The sequence below is a fragment of the Lachancea thermotolerans genome, assembly GCF_000142805.1.
Source record: "Lachancea thermotolerans CBS 6340 chromosome H complete sequence".
Taxonomy (NCBI): Eukaryota; Fungi; Ascomycota; class Saccharomycetes; order Saccharomycetales; family Saccharomycetaceae; genus Lachancea; species Lachancea thermotolerans.
The window spans coordinates 1,222,119-1,246,552 of record NC_013084.1 but is presented as its reverse complement, the minus strand read 5'-3'; the positions used below and the strand labels follow the sequence as shown (position 1 = coordinate 1,246,552).

The window sequence follows — 24,434 nt, the reverse complement described above, 5'->3', positions numbered from 1 at the left end:
CACAATTTTAATTTAAGACTTGTGTATAGTTCTCGTTTCAGGGTGTCAGTCATGACGCATTTTTGTTTTTTATTAATTTGTGACACCGATACAAAACACAGTGGAATTAAGTGAAGACAAAATGAGCGAAAACACCAAAGAAAACGGTGAAAAACAATAAACATTTGGCCGAGTACTAAAAGAGGCTTCTACAAAAGTCTATGACCTGAACTCATCTTTCAACAACCATCGGCCCTTCCCAGATTCGAAAGTTGCTATTTGTTTGAGCAGGGCGCGAACCTTCGTGATATCTTCTTTCTCGTTCAGCCGAAAACCAGTATGTTCTAAGATTTCGGCAGATTTAGCCGAATAGCCACCTTTTCTTTTGAGGTACTCTTGTATTTTTCCGAGTAGCTCACTGCCTTTCTTGATTTCTTTGCTTGGCTCATTTGTTGTGTCACTGCCGTTCTTAATTTGACCTTTCCGAAGGTTGGATAGAATAGCAGCAGATCCCGAAAGCGATGTCGCGGACTTTTTTTTGGTGACTCTTCCAGCGGCGCCAAATTTTCCGGTCCACGTTGGCGTTCCTATTTCAAATTTCTTTGTCGTCTTCCTTGACTTTTTTAAGGCGGCAAGGGCTTCTTCCGCTACCTTCGTCGCTTCTCTTGTTATTATGTCTGTAGAAGGCTTTGAATGTTGTTCAATTACAGAACTATGGCTTTTGACTCCTTCAACGTTTCCTCCGAACAAGCCATCCATTAGGCGCTCTTCTTCGCCTTTATTTTTTTCTTCATTCTCTTTGCCGCCAAAAAAACCTTCAAGCTTTGAGACTCCGGAGAGTTGAACAACCTTGTCAAAATCATCACTCTCATCGCTTCTTGACTTTTTTATATTTTCAGTTTGCTTTTGCACTTCGCTTTCAAGGTTTTCATTAGTTAGACCCGTTTCTCCGCCTAATGTAAAGAGATCCTGAAGTTCATTCATCTTAAAAAACCGCTTCTGCTTCGGGTCGGTTAGGATTTTATTGGTCAAGAATTGTTTGAAGATTTGTCTGTGATAAATCTTTTCTTCGATAGATCCTGCTATCATTAGTCTGTAGATGGTAACTTCCCTTCTCTGGCCGATTCTCCAGGCCCTCTCACGAGCTTGCATGTCAGTAGATGGATTCCAATCGGGATCGAAGATAATTATTCTATTTGCTCCCGTGAGATTCACTCCTAGCCCTCCAACTCTTGTCGTTAGCAAAAAAACATCATATGATCCATTATTGAAAGAGTCTACGAGTGCCTGACGGGCCCCAATGCTTGTTGTTCCGTCCATCCTAAGATATGTCAATTCTTCAAGCTCCGGGTCTTTATAGCTTATAAATCTCTCCAAAATATCAAGCATTTGTCGCGATTGTGTGAATAGAAGAGTCTTGTGGCCTTGGCTGTGCCATAACTTCAAGAGTTGTTTGACAACCTGCATCTTACCAGATCTCTTAGGGTCACCATAAGAATCTTCATTTTGTCTTTGCTCTCTTTCCAGGAGGTCAGGGTGGTTGCATATCTTCCTCAGTATATCGATCCCAAACAAAACTTGTCTTTTTCCGTTTTTGATCTTAACCAGGTCCTCTGAATTGAGAAACTGTAAATACTTGTTTCGTTGATACTGTGTTAATTTACAAAAGAGAACCATCTCATTTTTCCTCGGCAGATCTTTTGCAACATCCGCCTTTATACGCCGTAGCAAATAGGGGGATATCAAATTTCTCAATGCCACAGCGCACTTGTAGCCCGTTTGGACTTGTATATTTGTAGCGTTAGCATAACCACCCATGTTTATTGGAACAGAAAACTGCTGTTGAAACACTGGCAAGGTGCCTAATCTCCCTGGGAAGATAAAGTCAAAAAGGCTCCAAAGCTCCGTCAAGTTGTTTTGGATTGGAGTTCCTGAAAGAATTATTCTGTTTTTGGTCTTGAGTTGCTTACACGTCAGAGAAATGTCAGCGTCCGGGTTTCTAATTTTGTGACCTTCGTCTAAAACCGCATATCCCCACCGAACATTAAGTAACTTGTCTGAATGTATTCGGAGACCAACATAAGTAGTTATCAAAACGTGTCCATCGGTAACAACCTTATTTATTAAATTATCCCTCGTTAAGCTACTCTCCAAAATGCTCTTTGTTCGTTTTGAGTTAGTGTAAGCGTCGAATGAAAACTCTTCTGGGTTAGAATTCATGAAAAGCTCTTCTAGCTTTTGTTCACTGAGATTCTCTTTTTGAGTCATTCCTGCACCGATAGAGTGCAATATTATGGCCCGGAATGGTGGCCACCACGTATGGAACTCTTTGCACCATTGTCGCAGCACGGTAGCCGGGCATACGACAAGAATGGGCCCATTCAACTTACCAGAGTGATGCAGGGAAGCTAAAAATGCAATTATCTGGATTGTCTTTCCAAGACCCATCTCATCACCAATAATGCCTCCGCACTGTTGCTGGTAAAGCTCATAAAGCCATTGTACACAAGTCTTCTGATAATTGAATAGAGACTGAAAAATTTCACCTGGGATCCTAAAATCATCATTGAGCGTGGCATCTGGGAGGCCTGGATTTGGTTTCCTATACTCTTCGAGTTCTGGATTCGGATCCTTCAGCCTTCGGCTGCTTCTCTCCCTAACCCAATTTTTGAGCCTCTTTTGGTAGTTAAGCTCATCGCCATCATCTATAAAACTTGCGGCTTTTGGTGCTTCTTTGTCCTCAGCGCTTTCGCTAAACTCGCTGGCTAAACCCTCACTCGACGCGTCGGACTTATCTGCTTCAACCTGATAATCCTCTTCATTATCGGATGTCACAGATTCGTGACCGTCGCTTAATACTGTCGGGTCTTCATCGCCGTCTCGGTCTAGTATAAATCCTGATTCCGTCCCAAACGCCGTAGTTTTCCCAGTACGAATCAAGTAATCCCTTTCAGATTCTCCAGGTTGCCTTTCAGAAGGAGCTGTCTCATTATTGTCTGCGGTCGACTTGGAAAGCTCTTTGAGGCGGCTTCTTATGTCCGAAACATCATCCTCCAAAGATCTTATCTCGTTTTCATCGAGTTCCCGTATCTGTGCTTCAAGCTTCGCTCTCACACTTATTCGTGAAGCTGCTCTCATCTTACGTTTAAGCATCTCACGTTTTGTTAAAAGCTTCCCCAGCGCATTTTGGCTCCGCTCAAGCCTTTGATGTTCCTGTTCTAAGGAACGCTTGTCGATTAAGCTCTGAGCGTTGCTCTCGATCTCATTTTCGAGAGCGCTTTGCGAGACCAGTTCAATGCCCAGTTGCTCAAGTTGCGCTTCGCTGCCATCCATCCTATCAAGAGCTTAGTTGGCCACGGCTCCGAATCTATCTCTTAAAAGAGCCTGGAAAAGACTACCCAGACGGTTTTGCTGCAGGACGGCTCTTGAGTAAGTCGGACTTTTTGTCTTACAAATGCTCAATCTCTATCTTGCGAAATTGAAGCAGTGATTGCAATTTTGAATATTGAAAATCAGATTTTATTCTTGAAACTAAGCTACCTCTTGATGCTCTATGTTGGAGCCTATTTACACGACTAAATGCGGTCCCGCTGATAACTGTTCACTTCTTGTTCTGGCTGCTCAAAACCTCCAGTTTTCTCAGCTCCTCTCTCGCGTCAAAATGTCCGGTCGACAAGTTTTCATATTGCTGATCGTATTTCCCTGTTGATAGTGCCCCATTTCCTCTGAAGCGTTTTGTCATATCCACCATTCCCCGCTTGCACTCCAAGAATGCTTTCATCTGGGCCATACAAAGTTCTGGTAAATCTTTACTCAGTTCTGGATCCTCTAAGCACTTTTTAGGAGTGTTCCGTTGAATCAAAACACAAGGAGACCGCTGTAAACACACGGCCACAGCCTTGCGCTGATCATTACAACTCGCTCCCATTTTGTATTATATAAAATTCTTGTCGAATGATAGGTCCATCCCATTTCTCTCTGAGCACCAAAATATCTTATGACAAGACCCTAACGCACGTGAGCAAAAAAGTCATTAGGGGGGGTTATAACCAGATACGTTTTAACAGCGAAAAGGCTTAACCCGCTTACGCTAGAAGAGAGCTCTACCGCAATCTTCTTGTAAGCTTATCGCATAGGTGTAGTCGCGTCTCGGGACTTCCTGGCATCTTCATCATTGCACTTCAATGAAATCGACATCTTAGCTTAAGTGCCAAAACTTTACGAGACTTGCAATGTGCTATGGCTGAGCTCCACTGCTTGCGTATCTTCAAGAGCCAAGAATAACGTCTTGAGCTTCTTTAAAGCGGGCTTGAAAACAAGGAAGAGGGCTTCAAGCGTTTCTAAAAGGAGCCCGATTCTCTTAGCGGGCACCGGTAGCCAAGGGTGACGTCCGATACTCTTCGATAATCTCAATGGCGCATTCGTTTAAATATGGGGACTATCTCTTGTACCGCCTATTATAATCAAGCTTGATCATAAACTAGATCATGTGATCAGAAATCGTTAACAGAGACCGACAAAAAAGGACGTTATGCAGCGCCTGGTTCGGAGATGTACATAACAGACACACTCCACATATACACTGTTTTATTAGTTAGCATCGGGAGCGAATGTCGCTCAACTTTTTGCCAGGACAGCCAAATGACACTATACAAACGGTGTGTCAGAGTTCATGGCAGGAGCACACGCTCATGGCCTACTGCTCGGGCAACAACTTGATCATTCTCTCTAACAATTTCAGCAAACTTCAAACGATTTACCTGGAAAGTGATTGTATAGCTGTTGACATCGACGCATCTAATGGGCATATTGCTGTGGCATTTGGCTCGGCAGTCTATGTTTACAAACCACTGCACCAGGTGATGAGGAATCCCCGGTGGGTATTCTGCACCAAGATCTTTCATGATGATTCAAAAGTCAACACGATTAGCTGGGGAAGCAACGGCGAGCTAGCGGTTGGCTCCAATTACTTGTCTTTTTGGAAAATACGGGAGGAGTTTGGTAATTTTACTCCATGTTTGCTCTGGACTAAGAAACAGTTCAAGCCTGTATACCGATGCGCAGTGTCCGAGGATTCGCAGGTGATTGCTAGTATGCACAAGTATAGTAACACTGTTCGGCTTTGGAAGCGCATTTCAATCGGCGGTGATCGAGATCTTTTCGACCTCACGCTTATTTCGCATCCTGCCCCAGTAACTACCTTTAGATGGAAGCGCACTAACAACTTTTGTGAGGAGGAAAGAGACTCGCATGTGCTGTACACTTTGTGCTCCGACTACAAGCTGCGAATATGGGTTTATTTTGAGGTAAACGGTAGAAAGACCGTTCAACAATGGGGAAGTTTGGAGCTGGATGAGGCGAAAAACCAGCGGTTTTTCTTTATTTTGGACAGCTGGCTTGTTCAAGAGGTACTATCAGGCCATACACCCCCAGAATTTGAGTATTTTTCTCGGCTGCACCCCGAAGTTGCCATTATAGCAGACTCCTCAGGAAGACTTGATGTTTATGCCCTGGAAAACCTCTCTCATGACCCTCCAAAGCTTATGAGTAAAAGAAAGCTTTGCTCTACTCAAATCGATCCTGGTGCCTTTGTTCACTTACCGGAGTTTCTGTATTTTGCTGAACCTCAGCTCACGCGAGGCGACTCAAAACAGATTTCACTCATTGTTCATGACGTCAAAGGTGTCCTGCGACATTCAAGCGTTGACCTGACTAAGGCATTGACTGGGAAAAGCGGGAAATTTGGTACCCTTTTGCACAAGTTAACCGGTCACAACAAGTCGATCCAAAAGTTAGGAAGAAGCAGCGATGGTATGGCCATGATAACTTTATCACGCTTCTCCGAAAATTGCATATGGGTTCCGCAGCCTCTACCTGGATGCATGTCTCTTCGTAAAAAAAACATCATCTACAGTGAAACACCTTTACTTGATGCAGTTGTTCTCGAGCGCGGCGCATTGGTTGTAACACTTTCCATGAATCTCGAGCTTCAAATATGGGATTGCCCTGACAGCAAAAGCAGTAAGAAGTCTATTGCTAGATCGACACACATTCTCGACAAGATAATGGGCGAGCCCCGCTTAATGCTTAATACCCCAGAAAAAAAGCATCAACACGATTGCCATTTCATCGCCTTGATCTACTCAAGTGGCCAAACATGCGGATTCGAAGTCTCATTCAGCCGTGGCATTGTCCCAGTAAAATCCAGCTCGCTCGACATTGGGGATGAAAAAGATATATACCTGGTGTCCTCCATCAACCCTGTGAATTATGGGTTTTTCGCTGATAGGTCTTTGGTCTCCATTATTACCAAAAACGGCCTGATTAAAACATTCAAAAGCATAGTCATGCCTCATTTCATCGAGTGGAAGTTGACGTTCGAAATGGACACAGGTCTTTCTGACTGTACCCTAATATGTGGCTCTTCAATAGACAAAATATGTGTGGTTGATAAATCTCGCCAGAGATTAACAATTTGGGATTTAAGGAGAAGTTTTCTAGAGTATGAAGAGTCATTTGACGATCTTATAAGAGATATTGACTGGACGAGCACAAAGTTCAGTCAGAGTATTTTTTCTGTTGGATTCAAAGATCATTCTCTATTGTTCACCCAACTTAGGTATGACTACACAAGCAAGAATCCCAGCTACTGTCCCGTTGAAAAAATTGACCTAAGTCAACACACAACTCATCCCGTTGGAGATTCAATCTGGATGACAGACGGAACATTTGTTGCTGCCTCTGGAAACCAATTATTTATCAAGGACAAATATTTGGACATCCATGATAAGTTTACAAATCAGTCCATAGGATCAAGAAGGATTCTTTCAAACGATATCATGCACTTGAGCACAGTCCTGAACGGCCCTCTTCCAGTCTATCACCCACAAATGCTGATTCAGGCATTATACGCAGGAAAGTTGAAGCTAGTAAGAGAAATCCTTTTGAGACTTTTCTTGAAACTTCGAGATTTTGAGTTCAGATCTATTGATGTTGCAGAATTAGGTTCAACATTGGAGCTTAGTTATCAAAAGTTTGTCTGTCCGAACGAGGAGTCCTACTCAATGGATTCTTACCCTGAGCCGTATTCATACTTCAATGCCTCGGTATCACTTTCATTGAAAGAAAAACTCGCCAAACACGCCTTACCATTCCTTACTCGCCATCAACAAGTAACACTGTTGACAGTAATTGAAGCTATTGAAGACATGGATAAAAACGACCGGGCGCTTGATTACAACGGCATGCTTTTTATACTTGGGGTCAAACTTTTCGAGTTGCACCGCAAAACGCAGGAATCAGTCCATGTCAGAGATGCTCTTTGGTCTCTATGTTCAAAAAATCGTAAGGTCTTGTTTTCAACGGTGATGCCCAACATCAATTCTTGGAAGCGCGCACGGGAATACAAAATCAGCTACTGGGCAGAACGCGACGACCTCGTGGCTACATTCGATAATATCGCAAAATTTGAGTTTTCAAACGATGCAAATAGAGATCCAAGAAGTGCCGGTATTTTCTATCTATCATTGAAGAAAAAGCAAATCCTTACTAGCTTGTGGAGAATCAGCGTAGGTCATCCGGAACAACAAAAAATGCTTAAATTTTTGAATAACGATTTTCGAGAGCCTCGGTGGAGAAGGGCGGCCTTCAAAAATGCTTTTGTATTACTCAGTAAGCACCGTTTCCCAGATGCGGCGTGTTTTTTTTTGCTGGCAGACTCGCTTAAGGACGCCGTTAATGTCATTCTCAAACAAATGGATGACCTCCCACTAGCTTTTGGCGTTTGTAGGGTTTACGAAGGTGATTTTGGCCCGGTGCTAAAGGATGTTTTATTAAACAATGTTTTGCCGCAAGCGGTTTTGAGCAACGACCGGTGGTTGACTAGCTTGATCTACCATGCTATCAACGAGCCTAGTCTCGCCATGAAGGCTTTAATTATGTCCCCCATTCATCTGAGCGACAACGCAAAGCTGATAAATCAGCAAGAATCAGTCAACAAGTCCTTTTTGGTTGAAGATCCTGCCCTCCTCATGCTTTATAGACAGGTCAGGAGAATGGGTAGGACTCTCTATGCTGCATCTTTAGAGGTCGATACAGAGCTTGAGTATAAAACTGTGCTCAGAGTCGCAGCGATCTACACGAGAATGGGCTGTGACTTTTTGGCGCTTTCGCTTATAGTGAATTGGAAATTTGAAGATAAGTTCCTGCGCGAGAAACAAAACATTGAAGTTAAGACAACGCCTGAAAAATCGCCAGCTAATAATGATGAGCAACCTGTGAGATTGAGAAGCATATTTGAGAAATTCGATGATATATCGGGTAAACCTGTCCAACAGGGCATCAACTCCACAGGTGGTGCTAGCGGTAATAACACCCAGGTCAGAAGCTTGCTGGATGACTTCTAGCAGTACGTTGCCACCAATACATTGAAGACCCTCTAACAGTGACACCTTCGAGGAGCCTCTTCCCTTGAAACCACATGATTTTTGAAAGCTCTGGCCGTAGTGCATAAATAGCCACCATCCATCCGCGGAAATATATACTTTATTGAGCAAATGAAAGCTTTACGACTAAATATTTGGCCATTCATTAATCTGAACTGCTTGACTCAAAAGTTCATTTGCTTCGCCACCATCCTCAGGCAAGTCAGTCACTATCTTACCGCGCAAACTCTAGTTATACTATATAAAATCCGCTAACTGAAGAATTTTGCAATGCTCTTCCTTGTTCTTTCCTTGGACTCCTCCAGTTTATTTTGTGCTTCTCCAATCTTTTTATCTACAGCTTCGTCATTTGGATTGTGTTCTTTGCATGCATTGAAATCTGCAAGGGCCTTATCAAATCTTTTTTTCATTAGATGACAATTGCCGCTCCTATAGTACGCTTTAGCTCTGTCAAGCCCAGAGGCTTCTGGAATCTCAAGGAGGTAAACAGAATACTTGATAGCATCTTCGTACTTCTTTTGATTGAACATAACTAGGATCAAATTCAAGTATAGCTTTGCTTTTAATTCGGTAAACTTCTCGTAGAACACTTTATCCATGTCAATGTCAGGTATGAACTCATTGACATACTTGAGTGCTTTTCTGTACTTGAAGTATGCATTTTGGTAGTCTTTTGATTTAAACAACAGCGAGCCCGAATCCTTGATGATACAGGATGCCTCATAAGCTTTTTCTGCTGAATCTTTGTCAAAATTCAGATCGTCATCTGGGTATTCTTCGAAAACATCTCCTCCGATAGTGTTGTTTGAGGCGTTGTATAGAGGAATCCCGAGAGTTTCGTTCCATTCGCCGCAGTCTTCTATTAAAACAGGCGTAGTGGGGAATCCATCGGAATCAACCGCCGTATGCTCTATGCTTCTCACAACCGACTTTCCGTACACAACTCGACCAATAACGCTATGCTTATTGTTCAAATGCGGCGAGGAGCAAGTGGTGATGAAAAACTGCGAGCTATTAGTGTCGGCCTCGCCCATATTAGCCATCGCAACCATAAATGGCTCTGTGAAGTCACCTAGGTTTTCGTCTTCAAATATTCCACAGCAACGTACACCACCAACGGTTTCCAATGTGCTGTCCAAATCGAGCTCATCTTTCTTGCCAAAGATCGAGCAGCCTCCCTTGCCGATGTCATCAGATTTTTCAGGTCCTTTTGAACCGTAAATTATATCACCGGCTTGCACCATAAAACTCTGAATTACTCGGTGGAAGAAGTTGTTTTTATACCACAATTGACGGCTCCCAATCTGGGCATCGCCTTTGCATAGGTGGTAGAAATTCTTACTGCTTTTGGGAGCTTTGTCGTCGAACAGTTCAATTACTATTCTTCCGACTTTTTCATCCCCAATTTTGATGTCCATATACACATTGCTTCTGCTCATTTTGTAAACCCTTGATGCGAGGAAACTCAATGAGCTGTACGCTTCCAATGCCAACTCATCGCTTCATTTTCTACTAGAGTTAAGCTTTGTATCGACTTTTCCAGTTTTTTACCCGGCCAAGGCGCTTTTGTTTAGAATTGGTGAACTTGATGAAAAGTGGACACCAAAAACAAGTAAAAAAGGTCGATTTGTCCCAGCCACTCCATTAATTTCACGTTGGAAGGAAGTTCAGCGGCTTAATATCCACACCGTCGAATAACCACCGGCTGGCTTAACTAGGCGTTCGATTAGCACTATCCTAAGTGCGAGAAGCTCTTTTTTTTTTGCTGTTTAAAGCCAATCAGAGTATCATGGCGGAAAACTACGATGTGGCAGTCGATCCAGTGACGATCGTCATAAAGGAGTGTATTACGCTGTCAACTGCGATGCGCAAGTATTCCAAGTACACAGCTCAGACCGGCGTGGCAGCTCTGTTGAGTGGCGGTAGTGAGATCTTCAGCAACCAAGATGATTCACTTGCCGACACCTTCAATAACCTGTCAACAAGCAAGAACAAAGACCCTTTACTCTCGGGATTTGTTCAATTGCGATTGATGCTGAACAGCTTGAGTTCGCTTGAGAAAATTGACTCTCTAACGTTACTTCAACCATTCCTGTTGGTTATCAGTACGCCTTCTATCTCAGGCTACATCACATCTTTGGCCTTAGATTCGCTTCAAAAATTCATAACTTTTCGGATTATTGGTCCAAGCTCATTGAATCACACAATTGCTTGTCGCGAAGCGGTGAATGCATTGACCCACTGCAGGTTCGAAGGTTCTGAGCAGACTAATGACGATTCTGTTTTGTTGAAAGTCCTCGTTCTGTTAGAAACCGTAATACTATCCGAAGATAGCAATATTTTATCGGACTCTATCGTATATGAGGTCCTGCAAACTGTCATGTCCTTGGCTTGTAATAAAAAGAGAACTGAAGTTCTAAGAAAAGCTGCAGAAATGTCAATGATGTCAATCACTGTGAAAGTCTTCGGCAAGTTGCGAGGAATTCAGGCCACTGACCTGCAAAAGTACATTAACGACGAAGATTTCTCTAAAAATGTTCTGAAAGACGATGTTATTGGTACATCTCAGGATTCGCCTCCTGAAGAAGATTTAAAGGACGCAGAGTCTTGTTCAAGCAGTATAAGGACAGATGTGATTGAGAAAAGTACACGGCAGTTGGAAGAAAACTATGGTCTTCCGGTGATAAGAGACTACCTTGGAATCTTGGTTTCTTTAATCATGCCAGAAAACCAATTCAAACATAACAACTCAACCAAAGTATTTGGTCTCAACTTACTTAACACAGCAATTGAGGTATCTGGAAATTTGTTTCCCATTCATCCTCGTCTTTTCAACCTTGTTTCCGACCCAATCTTCAAGAATGTTCTTTATATCATTCAGAATACCGAAAAGCTCTCACTTCTTCAGTCCGCGTTACAACTATTCACTACGCTGGTTATAATCCTTGGCGAACATCTGCAAAGACAGATTGAGTTAACCTTTACAAGCATTTTGGAAATCTTGAAAACAAATCGAGCAACGAATCCCAAAGCACGTTCTTCAGCAGCAAAGGAGCTAATTACCGAACAAATTTCTATTCTCTGGACAAGAACACCATCTTTCTTCACAAGGATGTTTATGAACTTTGACTGTAACTTGAACAGGTCAGACCTATCAACTACAGTTATAGAGTCACTCACCAAATTGGCGCTTCCTGAATCCGCACTTACCACTGCAGACAGCGTACCCCCCATTTGCCTGGAAGGCTTGATTTCACTAGTTGATAACATGCATGATCGCATAGAAGGAGAAGACCGTTCATTGCTGTCCCAAAGCCCACCAATAAAAGCTCTCAAGGAACGAGCAAAAAAGACCGAGTTCATTAAATGCACAGAATCTTTCAATGAGAAGCCTAAGAAGGGAATTCCTCTTTTGATCGAACACAAATTCATCGAATCCGACTCAGAGACTGACATTGCAAAATTCCTCTTTGAAAAAAACGGGAGACTCAACAAAAAATCTATTGGCGAGCACTTGGCCAACCCCGACAATATTTCATTGCTTAAGAAATTCGTGAATCTCTTTGATTTCAAGGGTTTGCGTATTGACGAAGCATTGCGTATAATGCTTACAAAGTTTCGTTTACCAGGTGAATCTCAGCAGATAGAAAGAATAGTTGAAACTTTCTCCGCAAAGTATGTTGAGAGCCAGGAATATGACCCAGAAAAAGCCGGCTTAGATATAGAAAATGACTACAGTACGGTACAGCCTGACGCAGACTCAGTTTTTATCCTGAGTTATTCTGTCATTCTGTTGAACACAGATCTACACAACCCCCTTGTGAAGAAACATATGACTTTTGATGACTATACTTACAACCTCAAAGGATGTAACAATCAGAAAGATTTTCCAATGTGGTACCTTGACAGAATCTTCTGCTCCATCCGTGATAAGGAAATTGTCATGCCAGAAGAGCACCACGGCACGGACAAGTGGTTTGATGATGCTTGGAATAATCTGGTATCATCAACTACCGTAGTAACTCAGACATCAGATACTCTCGATGAGGAGAGAGCGAGCCTTGACAAGTCATGTCTTCTTCAATTTGACAAAGAAATATTCAGCATAGTTGGTTCATCGATAGTTCAAACTTTGTTTAAGATATTCGAAGTTGCTTCTGATGACCACATAAGCACAAGGATGCTAACCAGCATCGATAAGTGCTCCCATATAGCATGCTTTTTTGGGCAAAACAAGTTGTTCAACGACATCATCGAACAAATTGCCAAATCAACGCTATTAACCAAGCAGATCACAAACAACTCCTCGGAAAACCAAGAGTTGGAAGGCATTCCCGTTGTTCAAATCAACTTGGAAGAGTCGAAGGAAACCCTAACCGTGAGCAGTCTTTCAGTAAGGTTTGGCCGTAACTTTAAAAGCCAGTTATGCACTGTTGTCCTCTTCCGCTTTCTACAGAAAAATCAAAACTCTCAAATTATGAGCGAGACAGCGTGGTCGCTCATAGTTGAGATACTTCTGAACTTATTTGAACATGCCATGATCTCCCCAGATATATTTCCTGATCTTCAAAATAAGCTGAGGATCGGAAATCTCCCCAAGCCAACTCCCGAATATTCTATCAACAAGTCGAAAGTCAACAGAGGCCTTCTATCAACTTTTGCTTCGTATCTAAAGGGTGATGAAGAGCCAACTGAGGAGGAGTTGAGCGCCTCAATCAGTGCAATGGAATGTATTCGGTCCAGTCATATTTCTTCGTCGATTTTTGGTAACGAGATAAATGTCATGAGCATGCTAATTTCCGTTCTTTTGAATAGCATTCCAATGAAAAAAAATGCTGAGAATTTCAGATATTTTGAACCCGAAGTCCTGTTTTTGATGGAACTGGCTTTGGCCTCCTATTTGTTTTGTAAACATGATAAAGAAGTTGGAAAAGCTGTTTTGGCAAAGTTATCTGAAATTGGGTTGATTGGTGGCTCCTTTAAAGGTTTCAAGCGTCGTATATTGGCCTACAAACTGCTTCTGGTTTCAGTTTTGGAAGAGCCGAATGCAATCACAAAGCTTATAAATGAAGATCTCCTCGCAGAAAATGAGATTTACGATCAAAAGTTTTTTGCTAGCGATCAAGGCTCAGAAATGCTGAGGATGCTTCTTTCACTGACCGAGATTGAAAACTATAGTGCCGTATTGTATCAAAATGAAGGCTTCTGGAAAGTCTTGCGTGCATTCGCCTCTGCTGAAAGACATACATGTACTGTATTTGAGTACCTAAATGGATCAATATTGAAAAAGGAAAACTCGATCTCAAGTACAAACTTCCTCTGGGTTCTCGGGCTTCTTGACGAAATTTCTTCCATTGGAGCAATTGGAAGTAAGTGGGAAGAAGAATATGAAAAGTCTTCAGAGAATGGTCAGGCAAAGAATCAGGAGAACCCTTACCAAGAAACTGTTGAGACATCACTGAAATCGATCAATGCTACCACCCACCTTATCAAATTGAAAAGGCGAGATGTGTTGAGTAAAGCTGAATTGGTTGGTCTCTTGCAAGCTCTCGGGCATCAATGTTTCAATCCCTGTTACCAACTCAGAACTTATGCCGTTGGGTCTTTGGAATCTACAATCCTTGAGAATTTAGACACTTTTTCTGATACTTTAACGATATCTGAAGTTGTTGATAACGGATTTCTGGTAATGATGGAAGGTGAAAATAAACCTACGGCTATTCCAGAAGTTTTGTCGCTCTTTTCCAAAGTTTACATTCACTACCTCAAGTTAGGAAAAGCAGAAAATGATTCATTTCTCAAAATCCTCAACGTATTCAATAAATACGTTGAGAATCCGACAGTTGAGAAAATATTGCAGGATCTTCTTGCAGAGAAAAAGCAGCGTGAACAGCCAACCGAGACTCAGTCAACTGAGGTACAGCTAAGTCAGACAAAGCCAACCGAGACACAGTCAACCGAGGCACTTAATAATGATGAAAAGCCTTAAGATCATAATCTCGTGGAAAATTTGATGGAATGAACAAATTAGATAATGAATATGCACACTGAAAGCTATAGAAGCGTTCGCTGCCAACTTGATAGATGGTATGTAATTTAGTGTTGGAATTTTGAAAATTTGGATGAGGACTCAGAGACGTTTTCACTCAATTTGTTTCTCATTACTTCCAAAAGTAGTAGGCCGGCCGTAGTGCCAGGAATTATTGCTAAAGTGTTCCTAGTAAAGCCCTTGTAGAGCCATCTTAAAGTAGACCCCGTGTTCTTTTGAATAAAATAGATGTGCTGAAAAGTGTCAAGATAAGAATGGTAATAGATGTGAAAAAGTCTTCGGCTTTTTGGCCTTAGCTTAATTCTGATATGGTTTGGCTTCGGTGAGATTGTGGAAGTGGCAGGTTTGGCCTCATCTGCGATTTTCGCCTTGCTGTACATGTCTAAAACCTCCAGTCGCGAAAGGTGCATTTTCTGCAGCTTAGCAAATGGGTACTGGATCATTTGTAAAAGAAGAGCAGCGGAAACACCCCCAACAAAGACGAATGCTTTACGAAACCAACTTTCTTCTCTTGTGCTCATGAATACAGGGTCGATATCGTTTAAGTCCTCTTCTGACTCTTCCTGGAACAACCTAGCAATCTTGGATTGACGAATGGAGAATTTGAGTTCGCGATAGTGTTTCATAAAATCAATAGTCCATTGGCAGATTTGACCCTTAAAAACCTCGAAAACAGTAAAATAGGCGGCAAAGCCGGTGCACTCCTTAACTAGTGAGAGACCAAACCCACCGAAGCATCCAACAAGCCCAATTTCTTGAAGTTTTTTGAATCCATACACCCACAGATTGTCATAAGTCTTTGCGTGCGAAATTAGTTGATCGACTGTAGACCTCGTGTAGATGGCGTCAATGGGTGCCGAGGTAAGTGCCTGGGCGGCGCCTGCCAAAAACCCAGCTCTCATGACGTCCAACGGTCGGTGATTTGTAGACTCTGGATTATTGACTTTGTCAAAGTGATCCAGAGTTGTAAGGTATGTCGTGTAAAGGACCACGCCTGCAACAGAATTTGCAACTAGGGGTGGAAGCACCCTCTCAGGAATGACTTTCCAGCCATACTTGTTTAGGCCCTTTGTCAATAGCCCGATAGAAGAGTTTTCCAAATAGTAAAAGTAGCGTGGATTCCAGAACTTCAAAAATCTCGACTGGGGCGCTTTTTCGATGTGAGTTTGGGCTTTGTCTTCTCCTACTAATAGCACGCGAAGGTAATGCAAGTAGTCAAACCTTGCGGGTCTGAACAATTTGACAGGCGTGCGGAGGTAAAATGATGTCAGCTGGTATACCATAGAGCGTCCACCAGCCGTCATGGCGCCAATTAGGGATGAACTGCCACCCGTTAGAGCCGAGTCCTCATTCTTCACTGCTTCTGAACTCATTTCATGCAACAGGTAATTGTGTTATGTCGTACTAGATTTGGGATCCGCTGGCGACCTTACTCATTTCATAAATCTGGAGTGCTGTGGCCACTAATAAAGCGAAGGTGAAGATGTCTCAACTTTCGGCGTGCAGTGTCTATCTCAAACCCTGACAAGAACGCTAGTGCGGCCTGGAGGGCTCGTCGCTACAATTTTACTTATATGCCAACGCTGTGCTTGGCCTCCGAGACTAGCTATCTGAATTTGGGCATTGAAATTTTTCAAGATTATCAAAATCACAGATGAGATACCAGAACAGTCAGTGATTTGACCGACAGGCCCAGTTTCTAAGTCTCTGAGCATCGGCGCCATAAACAATTTCATTATGTCCGCTTTGAGTTACCTTGAAAGAGCAGAACGCCATGCTAGCCCTGTGGCAGCGAAACTTTTGAAGCTAATGCACGAGAAGAAAACAAACTTGTGCGCATCTCTAGATGTTCATACTACCAAAGAACTCTTGGATCTGGTGCAGGTGCTCGGACCCCACATCTGTCTGCTGAAGACGCATGTCGACATCCTAGATGACTTCTCCATGGAAGGAACGGTGGTCCCCCTGAAAGAGCTTGCGAAGAAGTTCAACTTCATGATCTTCGAAGACCGTAAGTTTGCGGACATTGGTAATACGGTTAAGCTGCAGTACTCGTCTGGTGTGTACAAGATTGCACAATGGGCCGACATAACGAACGCGCACGGTGTAACTGGTCCTGGCATCGTTCAGGGTCTAAAGCAGGCCGCGCAGGAGACAACTCAGGAACCAAGAGGGCTTTTGATGCTTGCGGAGCTTTCCTGCAAGGGCGCACTTGCGTACGGTGAATACACCAAGGGGACCGTGGACATAGCCAAGAGCGACAAAGACTTTGTGATTGGCTTTATTGCACAGAACGACATGGGAGGACGTGACGAGGGCTTTGACTGGCTCGTCATGACCCCTGGCGTTGGCCTCGACGACAAAGGCGACAGCTTGGGTCAACAGTATCGCACTGTGGACGAAGTTGTTACTGGTGGCTCCGACATCATCATTGTTGGCAGAGGTCTGTTTGGCAAGGGAAGAGACCCTAGCGTAGAAGGCGCCAGATACAGAAAGGCGGGCTGGGATGCATACATAAAAAGGTGTGGCAACTGAATTTTAGTATTCTGCTCTCGTTTCCATAATAACTATTTTTGCACACCGGATTAATTTCAAAAGAGGAGGGACAAACATGATCACACATGCAGCAAATGTTACCGGGCTGTCAGAACCAAGGTCTCCAGCAAGGCGTCACGGGCCTTACGGGAGTTCCCTTTCGTGATGTGTATGAATTCCCGTTTCTAACGATATCTAGCTTGGTATAAGCGCTCTCAGTGCAATAAAAAACTTTCATTTTAAGATAGTTGGCAATGCCTGAGGCAACATCTTGTTCAGAAACCTCTACCTTCTAGTGACCTATACTTAATCATTAACTTACAGCAGCAAGATGGACGCCCTAAACAGCAGAGAGCAGCAAGAATTCCAGAAAGTTGTGGAGCAGAAGCAGATGAAAGACTTCATGCGTCTGTACTCCAACCTGGTCGAGAGATGTTTCACCGACTGCGTGAACGACTTCACCTCCTCCAAACTCACATCAAAGGAGCAAACATGCATTATGAAGTGTTCTGAGAAGTTTTTAAAGCACAGCGAGCGCGTGGGCCAGCGTTTCCAAGAGCAGAACGCGGCATTGAGTCAGAGTCTCGGCCGTTGAAAGACGTGAGTATTCAGCGCCAGCGCGCCCTCCCACTGTTTTTAACCTGTACATAATTTCAAGGCGAGAAAGTCTAAGATCGCTAACTTTTCGAGGTCCGGATCTTGAGTAGCGAGCACATAGTTCGTAATAGCTATTTAACTCATGTTAGCGAAAAAAAAAACGGAACACCAACAATAATCGGTATCGGGTTGGCCACCATAAAGCGGCCTCCTACCATTGCACTCAACAGACCTTTACCCTAAGGCAAAGTCAAACGAGACATCCGCTGCCTTTCCCATCACATTGGTGCGGCGATAGCGCCGGCCAACATGTGTATTTCTGATGACAGCGCCCACAACCGCTTTCCAGCGGCTTCTCTCACGAGAATCAGGGCCGAAGCCCCTGGCGATTGTTGTCTCGCTGTGTTCCACCGAATTTCCCACCTGCTTAGGGACCATTAAGATCGTATGCAAGCAGGTTGTACTAGTAGGAATGCAGCTGTTCCGCAGGCTCGAACCCAGGATTTTACTTCCCCGTGACCCAACTGGACCAAGAGGCGTAAAAGAGTAACAAACCATTTGTAGATACAATTCCGTGCGTGTAGTAGTATCACCCCGATCATGTGATTCGTGACGAATGTTTGTACAGTTCAGTAGCCATTAGCTAGACATACGGTCACTTTTTGTCGGGCAGGGCGATGGCCAAGTGTCAATTTGCGAATTAGGTGTTTGTTGAGAATGCTTTGTGTAGAAGTGATTCACCATAATTGCCTGATCTTGTCTGTTTATTTTTTATAAACCCGTGGCGCTTAGTACATAGACGCGAAGTGTAAAGCACACTTATAATTTAGCCTTCTTTTGCCAGCCAAACGAAAGTTTCCCCTGAGGGCCAGGCTCTATCATGACATTAATCAGAGCTGGGCGGCCGTCGGCGGCCACTTTTATGGCGGCCGCGAAAGCAGCGCTTACCTCGCCTTGTGTTCGAGCCACGAAGCCTCGACATCCTAGGCCTTCTGCTACAAGGTCGTAGCGGCACTCTTGACTCAGAGCAGTTGAAGGTGCCGTGTTAGGCGAACTTTCGGCCGCGGGGTCCTCGCCGTGATAGATGCCGCTATTATTCATAACCACGACTGTAATGCCGAGCTTATAGCGGGAAGCAGTTTCCAATTCCATTCCTGAAAACCCAAACGCGGAGTCGCCTTGAATGGCAATAACGTTTTTCTGAGGATGGGCGATTTTCGCAGCAATGGCATACCCCAGCCCCACGCCCATCGTCGCATTTGTGCCCGCGTCCATTCGCAGCTTTGGGTAATCCGTAGGAAACGAAATGCGGGCTACATCCATTGTATTTGCACCTTCGCTAACTATTATAGTGTCCTTGTCAACAATCTGCTTCCTAATTGTAGCATATACCTTGTTGTACGTTAGCGCAGGACTGGGCTCGTTTTCCCTAGCCCTTAAACGTTTTTCGTTCTGTTGAATGCGCGTTTCAAGCGACCCAAAAAGGCCCCGACCGCTGAAGCCAGCTAATAGCGGCGTGAGCTTCGCGACAGTGGTGCCTATGTCACCGCATAACGAAAAAAGGGTTCCTGCCCCGTTATTATGACCTAGCTCTTCTGCAGTTGTATCGATTTGAATGAAAATTGCATCGTTCTTCCATTTGGGAGCTTCCCCAAAATGCAATATCCAATTCAATCGAGCGCCTAACACAAGTACAATATCTGCCGACTTCAAAGCCAAAGACCGTGCCGAAGACACGTTTAGCGCATGCGAGTCAGGAACAACACCCTTCGCCATGGGGGTGGAAAGAAAAGGAAGCTGAAACTCATCGACAAAAGGCCGTATTTGCTGCGCGTTCTCAGTAGCTCCTTTGCCGATTACGCAAAGAATATTCTTATCGCGGTTTGCATTAAGAAGCTTGGCCACGCGCTGCAGAGCTGCATCTGTAGGTTGATAAGATATCTTGGCGATATGCCTTCGTGAAAAGCTTTCATTCTTCTCCACTTCCTGGTCAATTACGTTGGCTGGGATATCCAAGTACGATACGCCTGGGGTGCCCAGCACAGCCTGGCGAAGCGCGTCGTAGAACGATTGGTCAACGTTTGAATTGCTAAGTCTCGAGCTGTATTTCACATATTTGCTCAGCAGCGCAATTTGGTCTAGTTCTTGGAAGCCACCACGGTTAGAGTCCTCGCTACTTCCTGCAAGAACTATTAGGGGCCACTTATTAGAAATAGAATTGTAGACCCCAGCAAGCGCGTGAATCACGCCTGGACCGCCGACCACGAGGAGTACACCCGGCCTACCAGTCAAATAGCCATATGCGGAAGCCGCGTAGGATGCGGCTTGTTCATTCCTAAATCCATAGAACTTAACTTTTCCGTGTGAAATCATAGCGTCAGCCAATTCCACAATGGGGATGCCAACAATCCCGAATACAGCGGTGATCCCATAGCCATGAAGTAGTTCTGATAAGTACTCCGGGAAGGCACTCATTGTGATACCCGCTTGATTGATTTTTTTCTAAATATTTACAAGTTTAAGAAAGTCAACTTTCTTACACACTTCTCTTTTTCTCTAAAGTCACACACTCACAATACTTCACATATTAATAGTTCCGCCTGCGCTTCGGTAAAAAGGTATAGCGTCCCTGATATTTTGAGCGCCAAAAAGCCACGATACAAACCTTTCAAGGCCTAAGCCAAACCCTCCATGAGGCGCACCTCCATTAAGACGGAGTGAAGTGTACCAGTCGAGATCCTCCGATTTCATACCTCTGCGATCCATTTCTTGGATCAAGGTATCGTAGTTGTCTTCCCTGATGCTGCCTCCTATGATTTCGCCCATCTGGGGAACGATGAGATCAAAACAAGCGACGGTATCAGCGGCGTCAAAATTTTGCTTCATGTAGAAGGGTTTGCAGTTGCGAGGGTAGTCGGTGATAAAGACAGGAGAATTGTAATGAGCCGCAAGCCATTTCTCGTGCTCGCTTTGAAGATCTTTTCCCCACTGTGGTTCGAAACTAAACTGACTAACGGAGTGTTGTCTTTTCAGAAGTTCGATGGCGGAAGTGTAGGTAACTCTGGGCCATTCGGAGTGCAGCAAAGACTCCCACCGCGCAACAATACTTTCAGGGGACTCAGCGTTTTCCTGGGGAACGACAGATGGAAGTAAACTGAGCTTTTGTGCCAGGCAACTTTCAACAACGTGCTTGAGCATATGTTCTGCGACTTTCGTGAGCCCTTTGACATTCTGCACGTAGCACAACTCGGTCTCTAGCATCCAAAACTCTGCGAGATGGCGGTTGGTGTCGCTTTCTTCTGCGCGAAAGCATGGAGTTAGCGTCCAGACACGGTTGAGCGCCATCGCGAGCACTTCGAGATGCAGTTGCGTAGAGACTGTTAAATACGTCGGTCTGCCGAAGTAAGAAGTTTTGCGAGCAATATGCGCATTGGACTCTGCGCGGAAGAGTTCGCCAGCGCCTTCACAGTCGCCTGAGGTCAGTACCGGTGGGCTAACCTTTGTAAAGTCTTGGGAGTCGAAGAACTGCGTCAGTGACGACTCAACACACGACCGGAATCTCAAGAGCGAGCCCAGGTAGTTCGACCGGTGTTTTAACGTAGGGTTAGATCTAAGAAACGCGAGCGAGTGATGCTTCTTTTGAAGAGGGTATGAGGCGGGCACCTGTCCCAAGACCTGAAGGCACTCGGGGGACGCGTCTGTTTCGAGCTCAAATGGCTGAAGCCGTGAAGGGGTGGCTTTCCACAGCGCGTCCTTGACCATAAGAGATTGCCCCGTGCGCAGTTGCTTTAACATGTCCGAGCCATCCTCTGAACGGCGGACTACTAGCTTCAATGGATTAGGCGTTGTGCCATCCTGTAAGTCAATGAAGGCTAGTTTCTTCAAGAGACGAACGGACTTTATCCAACCACAGAGAAGCTCAACTTTAGCGGGTGGATTAGACGCGTTTCTGAAGAGAGACTTAAAAGTGGGCGGTAACCCGGGCATTGGCTCGATGTCTGCTCTTGGGCATCACAGGTATTTCAACTCAACGTTGAAGGCTTGAAGCATCGAAAACTAAGCTCTTTGTAGCACGTGACTAGTAGCGATGACCATCCAGGCAGCTTAGATGGGGACAACGTTCTCCAGGGCACGCTGAGCCTTGCGGGAGCCTTCGCGAGCGCGTGTTATCTTACAGCGGAGCTCCATGAGCCTGTCGGGAACGAAGTCGCGCATGGATACTTTTTGTCCGCACGCGCCCTGCGGGCAGTCTCTGGTAGATTGCGCACTCAAGTACTGCTCGATACCGGCGTGGTCGAAAACGTGCCCACATTTGCGCGATATCATGGGCCGCTGGAAGGGCTTGCAGGTGATCGGGCAGGCAAGTTCAATCTGTCCTCCCGCGATCTGCACATCGTCATCTGCCGCCTCGTCCGGAAGGATGCACTGAGGATCAGCTGCGATGTGGGGGAGAGCGCGGTAGAGCCGCGAAAGTTCGTCAGCGCTGTTGGCCGGTGGCGGCTGCGACTCAGAGTCTCGCTCTGTCTCTTCGAAAACGTGCAGGAGATGCGGGGCGCGCAGCTCGCCTTCTCGGTACGCATCCCATGTCTCCCAGGTCACGGGCGGTAGTTCTTCGCACTGCGAGCGGTACTTGGACTTTGCAAGGTCGATGTTGTTCTGTAGGCTATTCTGCTGTGCTTCAAGGTGTCGGAATTCTCGGAACGTCTGTGTAAGCGTGTCCACCACATCCGGGCTCGTGGCATTTACCTCTGAGAGCTGGTCAAGCAGCTGAGAGAACTGCGATCTGGTTTCGTTGAGAATCGCGCTAATGTCGCTGGGCCTCCAGTCGTGGAACACCTGCAGAGCAGTGTGGTGCAGCGGAACGCTTTCGGGCACCGCTGTTGGTGTTTCTCGGGGCATCGGTTTGGTGTTTGTGTTGGTTGTGAACGCGATGCGTTTCCCTGCTTGAAATTTCAAGAGCGACATGGCGAGCTGCGGACATCTCGGCAGCGCACAAACCGTGAGTTGCGGCGCTCAGGCAGACCCGGAATGGACGAGATCATAGTGCTACAGACCCTGTACACACTGCTGGTCCAAAACAGGACCAACCGTGTCTCGTTGGTGCGGCTGCAGACAGAGATCAACGAAAACGCGCTGGTGCACAAGCTAGTGCCGAGCACCGGGAAGCAGGTGCTGTCGGTGCACGACATCCTGGAAACGATCAAACGCCTGTTCCCCAAGAAGACGTCGCTCACGGACGGGCAATTGACATTCTACAACTTGCAGCTGGGCGAGATGCGAGATACACTGTTTACGCTGTACGAAAGGCTCAAACAAGAACTAGTAGAGCGCGTGAAGGAGAGCGAGCCCGCGATCGACGCGCTGATAAAGGACAAGACCACGTCGCAGCGCACGCGGCTCCTGGTGCTTTGCAGGGATACGCTGCTGAACAAGTTCGAGGAGCACCCGCGGTCCAAGATGTACCTGGAGAGCCCCGGGCACGCCGCGGGCGCGGTGCGCGAGCGGCTGGACCTGGAGCTGATACGCCAACGCACGCCTGCGAGCATCCTGGAGCTGCAGGCGTGGCTCCAGGTGTGCGTGGCGAACGCAACAATGTACCACCGCAGCGGGACGGCGGAGTGGCGCGACGCGCGCGCGAGCCAGGGCGAGCTGGACGAGACCATCGGGTTTGTGCGGAGCGTCCTGGAGTAGGCGGCGGTCGAAGGAGCCGGCTGGGGTCCGGGACCCCGTAGCGTCTACGGGTATGTAGCGTATAACATTAACCTATCGCACTGTGAGCGCAGGCGAAGGCGCGAGAGCGGTTCTCAAGCCCAAAAGCAGCTAGAGCCCACTGGCGCTCCAAAACTTTTCTAAATTTTGTTGGCACACGCTATTACAATTATAAAAAAAATACACATAACAACACCTACAAAAAAAACTGCGCACACACGCCGCTTCGGAGAGCACGCGAGGCGTCAGGCCGCCAGCCGGGAACTCACACACACAGAGTCCCCTGCCGCCGAGCTTCCGCCGCACACGCGAACCCTCCCAAACGAAGAAAAAAAAATTGCACTAGCACGAGCACGAACACGAGCAAGCACGCGGGCACACACCCGCACACAAGCAGAGCACGCACATCGCGCACACGGGCACACACTTAGACGCACACTGAAACACACACACGCACGCACACACAAGCACACGAAAAACACATCCACGCGTTCACCCACACCCTAGCATCCGCAGATTAAGCAAGCAATCGTAATAAAAAAAGTCCGGCGTAACCGCTCAGACGCTTAGAACTTCTGCAAGCCTCTCTTTCTCGCCTGGATTTTCTTGTAGGCGATGGTCAAGATGATCGCAATTGCGGACAACCCGACCAGGATGAACACTAGAATAACTCCGGCTGGGATCATTTGGGGACAGGGGCGTGTGTGTGCTTGTTTGCGTGTGTGTTGCTAGAACCAGAACAAGTACGTGTGCACTGAATCCAAGCCAAGAACAAAAATTTCTCCTAATTATTCTGAAACGACCTCCTTTATATATTCTCGTATTTTTTTTCTCTCATTTCGAAACGGGAAACCGGAACTCACGGCCCGTGCACATTTGTTTATTGTGATTTGCCGCAACGAGAATTTTTTTCTAATTCGCTCGGATAGGCGGGCGTGCGAGAGCGAGGAAAATATGAGCTAGCGGTTCGTTCATGGTGACATCTCGCGCGGCCTGAGGAGTTTAGAGGTCCGGCAGCGGCGGCACGGGGAGGACGCGAGTACGAGAGCGCGAGCGCGCGAGCGAGCGTGCGTTTTTGCAGGCGTGTGGTTGTCGTGTGGGCGAGCAAGCCCGATGCCCAT

At 45.6% G+C, this 24,434-nt stretch overlaps 12 protein-coding genes and 1 non-coding gene across 13 annotated transcripts; 5 read left to right on the top strand and 8 right to left on the bottom strand.

Moving 5' to 3' along the window:
- Nucleotides 1-198: 198 nt before the first annotated feature.
- RAD26 (DNA-dependent ATPase RAD26) lies at nt 199-3,312 on the bottom strand (the record flags this gene model as incomplete). Its single annotated transcript, XM_002556431.1, has 1 exon — nt 199-3,312. The coding sequence occupies one exon, from the start codon at nt 3,310-3,312 to the stop codon at nt 199-201; it is 3,114 nt and encodes a 1,037-aa protein (XP_002556477.1).
- Nucleotides 3,313-3,580: 268 nt separating this feature from the next.
- On the bottom strand, nt 3,581-3,907 carry PET191 (Pet191p; the record flags this gene model as incomplete). The annotated part of the gene is made up of 1 exon (XM_002556430.1): nt 3,581-3,907. The coding sequence occupies one exon, from the start codon at nt 3,905-3,907 to the stop codon at nt 3,581-3,583; it is 327 nt and encodes a 108-aa protein (XP_002556476.1).
- A 682-nt stretch (nt 3,908-4,589) lies between these two features.
- Nucleotides 4,590-8,384, top strand: RAV1 (Rav1p; the record flags this gene model as incomplete). Its single annotated transcript, XM_002556429.1, has 1 exon — nt 4,590-8,384. The coding sequence occupies one exon, from the start codon at nt 4,590-4,592 to the stop codon at nt 8,382-8,384; it is 3,795 nt and encodes a 1,264-aa protein (XP_002556475.1).
- A 290-nt stretch (nt 8,385-8,674) lies between these two features.
- CPR7 (peptidylprolyl isomerase CPR7) lies at nt 8,675-9,862 on the bottom strand (the record flags this gene model as incomplete). The annotated part of the gene is made up of 1 exon (XM_002556428.1): nt 8,675-9,862. The coding sequence occupies one exon, from the start codon at nt 9,860-9,862 to the stop codon at nt 8,675-8,677; it is 1,188 nt and encodes a 395-aa protein (XP_002556474.1).
- Nucleotides 9,863-10,212: 350 nt separating this feature from the next.
- On the top strand, nt 10,213-14,412 carry GEA2 (Arf family guanine nucleotide exchange factor GEA2; the record flags this gene model as incomplete). The annotated part of the gene is made up of 1 exon (XM_002556427.1): nt 10,213-14,412. One exon carries the CDS (start codon nt 10,213-10,215, stop codon nt 14,410-14,412), a length of 4,200 nt encoding a protein of 1,399 aa, XP_002556473.1.
- Nucleotides 14,413-14,519: 107 nt separating this feature from the next.
- Nucleotides 14,520-15,845, bottom strand: KLTH0H14190g (KLTH0H14190p; the record flags this gene model as incomplete). Its single annotated transcript, XM_002556426.1, has 1 exon — nt 14,520-15,845. The coding sequence occupies one exon, from the start codon at nt 15,843-15,845 to the stop codon at nt 14,520-14,522; it is 1,326 nt and encodes a 441-aa protein (XP_002556472.1).
- Nucleotides 15,846-16,209: 364 nt separating this feature from the next.
- URA3 (orotidine-5'-phosphate decarboxylase) lies at nt 16,210-17,007 on the top strand (the record flags this gene model as incomplete). The annotated part of the gene is made up of 1 exon (XM_002556425.1): nt 16,210-17,007. The coding sequence occupies one exon, from the start codon at nt 16,210-16,212 to the stop codon at nt 17,005-17,007; it is 798 nt and encodes a 265-aa protein (XP_002556471.1).
- A 331-nt stretch (nt 17,008-17,338) lies between these two features.
- TIM9 (protein transporter TIM9) lies at nt 17,339-17,602 on the top strand (the record flags this gene model as incomplete). Its single annotated transcript, XM_002556424.1, has 1 exon — nt 17,339-17,602. The coding sequence occupies one exon, from the start codon at nt 17,339-17,341 to the stop codon at nt 17,600-17,602; it is 264 nt and encodes an 87-aa protein (XP_002556470.1).
- A 160-nt stretch (nt 17,603-17,762) lies between these two features.
- On the bottom strand, nt 17,763-18,095 carry RPR1. Its single transcript, XR_002432237.1, has one exon.
- A 328-nt stretch (nt 18,096-18,423) lies between these two features.
- Nucleotides 18,424-20,079, bottom strand: PXP1 (putative indolepyruvate decarboxylase family protein; the record flags this gene model as incomplete). Its single annotated transcript, XM_002556423.1, has 1 exon — nt 18,424-20,079. One exon carries the CDS (start codon nt 20,077-20,079, stop codon nt 18,424-18,426), a length of 1,656 nt encoding a protein of 551 aa, XP_002556469.1.
- A 105-nt stretch (nt 20,080-20,184) lies between these two features.
- SLM5 (asparagine--tRNA ligase SLM5) lies at nt 20,185-21,591 on the bottom strand (the record flags this gene model as incomplete). Its single annotated transcript, XM_002556422.1, has 1 exon — nt 20,185-21,591. One exon carries the CDS (start codon nt 21,589-21,591, stop codon nt 20,185-20,187), a length of 1,407 nt encoding a protein of 468 aa, XP_002556468.1.
- Nucleotides 21,592-21,708: 117 nt separating this feature from the next.
- MMS21 (SUMO ligase MMS21) lies at nt 21,709-22,569 on the bottom strand (the record flags this gene model as incomplete). The annotated part of the gene is made up of 1 exon (XM_002556421.1): nt 21,709-22,569. One exon carries the CDS (start codon nt 22,567-22,569, stop codon nt 21,709-21,711), a length of 861 nt encoding a protein of 286 aa, XP_002556467.1.
- Nucleotides 22,570-22,632: 63 nt separating this feature from the next.
- Nucleotides 22,633-23,295, top strand: EAF5 (Eaf5p; the record flags this gene model as incomplete). Its single annotated transcript, XM_002556420.1, has 1 exon — nt 22,633-23,295. The coding sequence occupies one exon, from the start codon at nt 22,633-22,635 to the stop codon at nt 23,293-23,295; it is 663 nt and encodes a 220-aa protein (XP_002556466.1).
- Nucleotides 23,296-24,434: the final 1,139 nt, after the last annotated feature.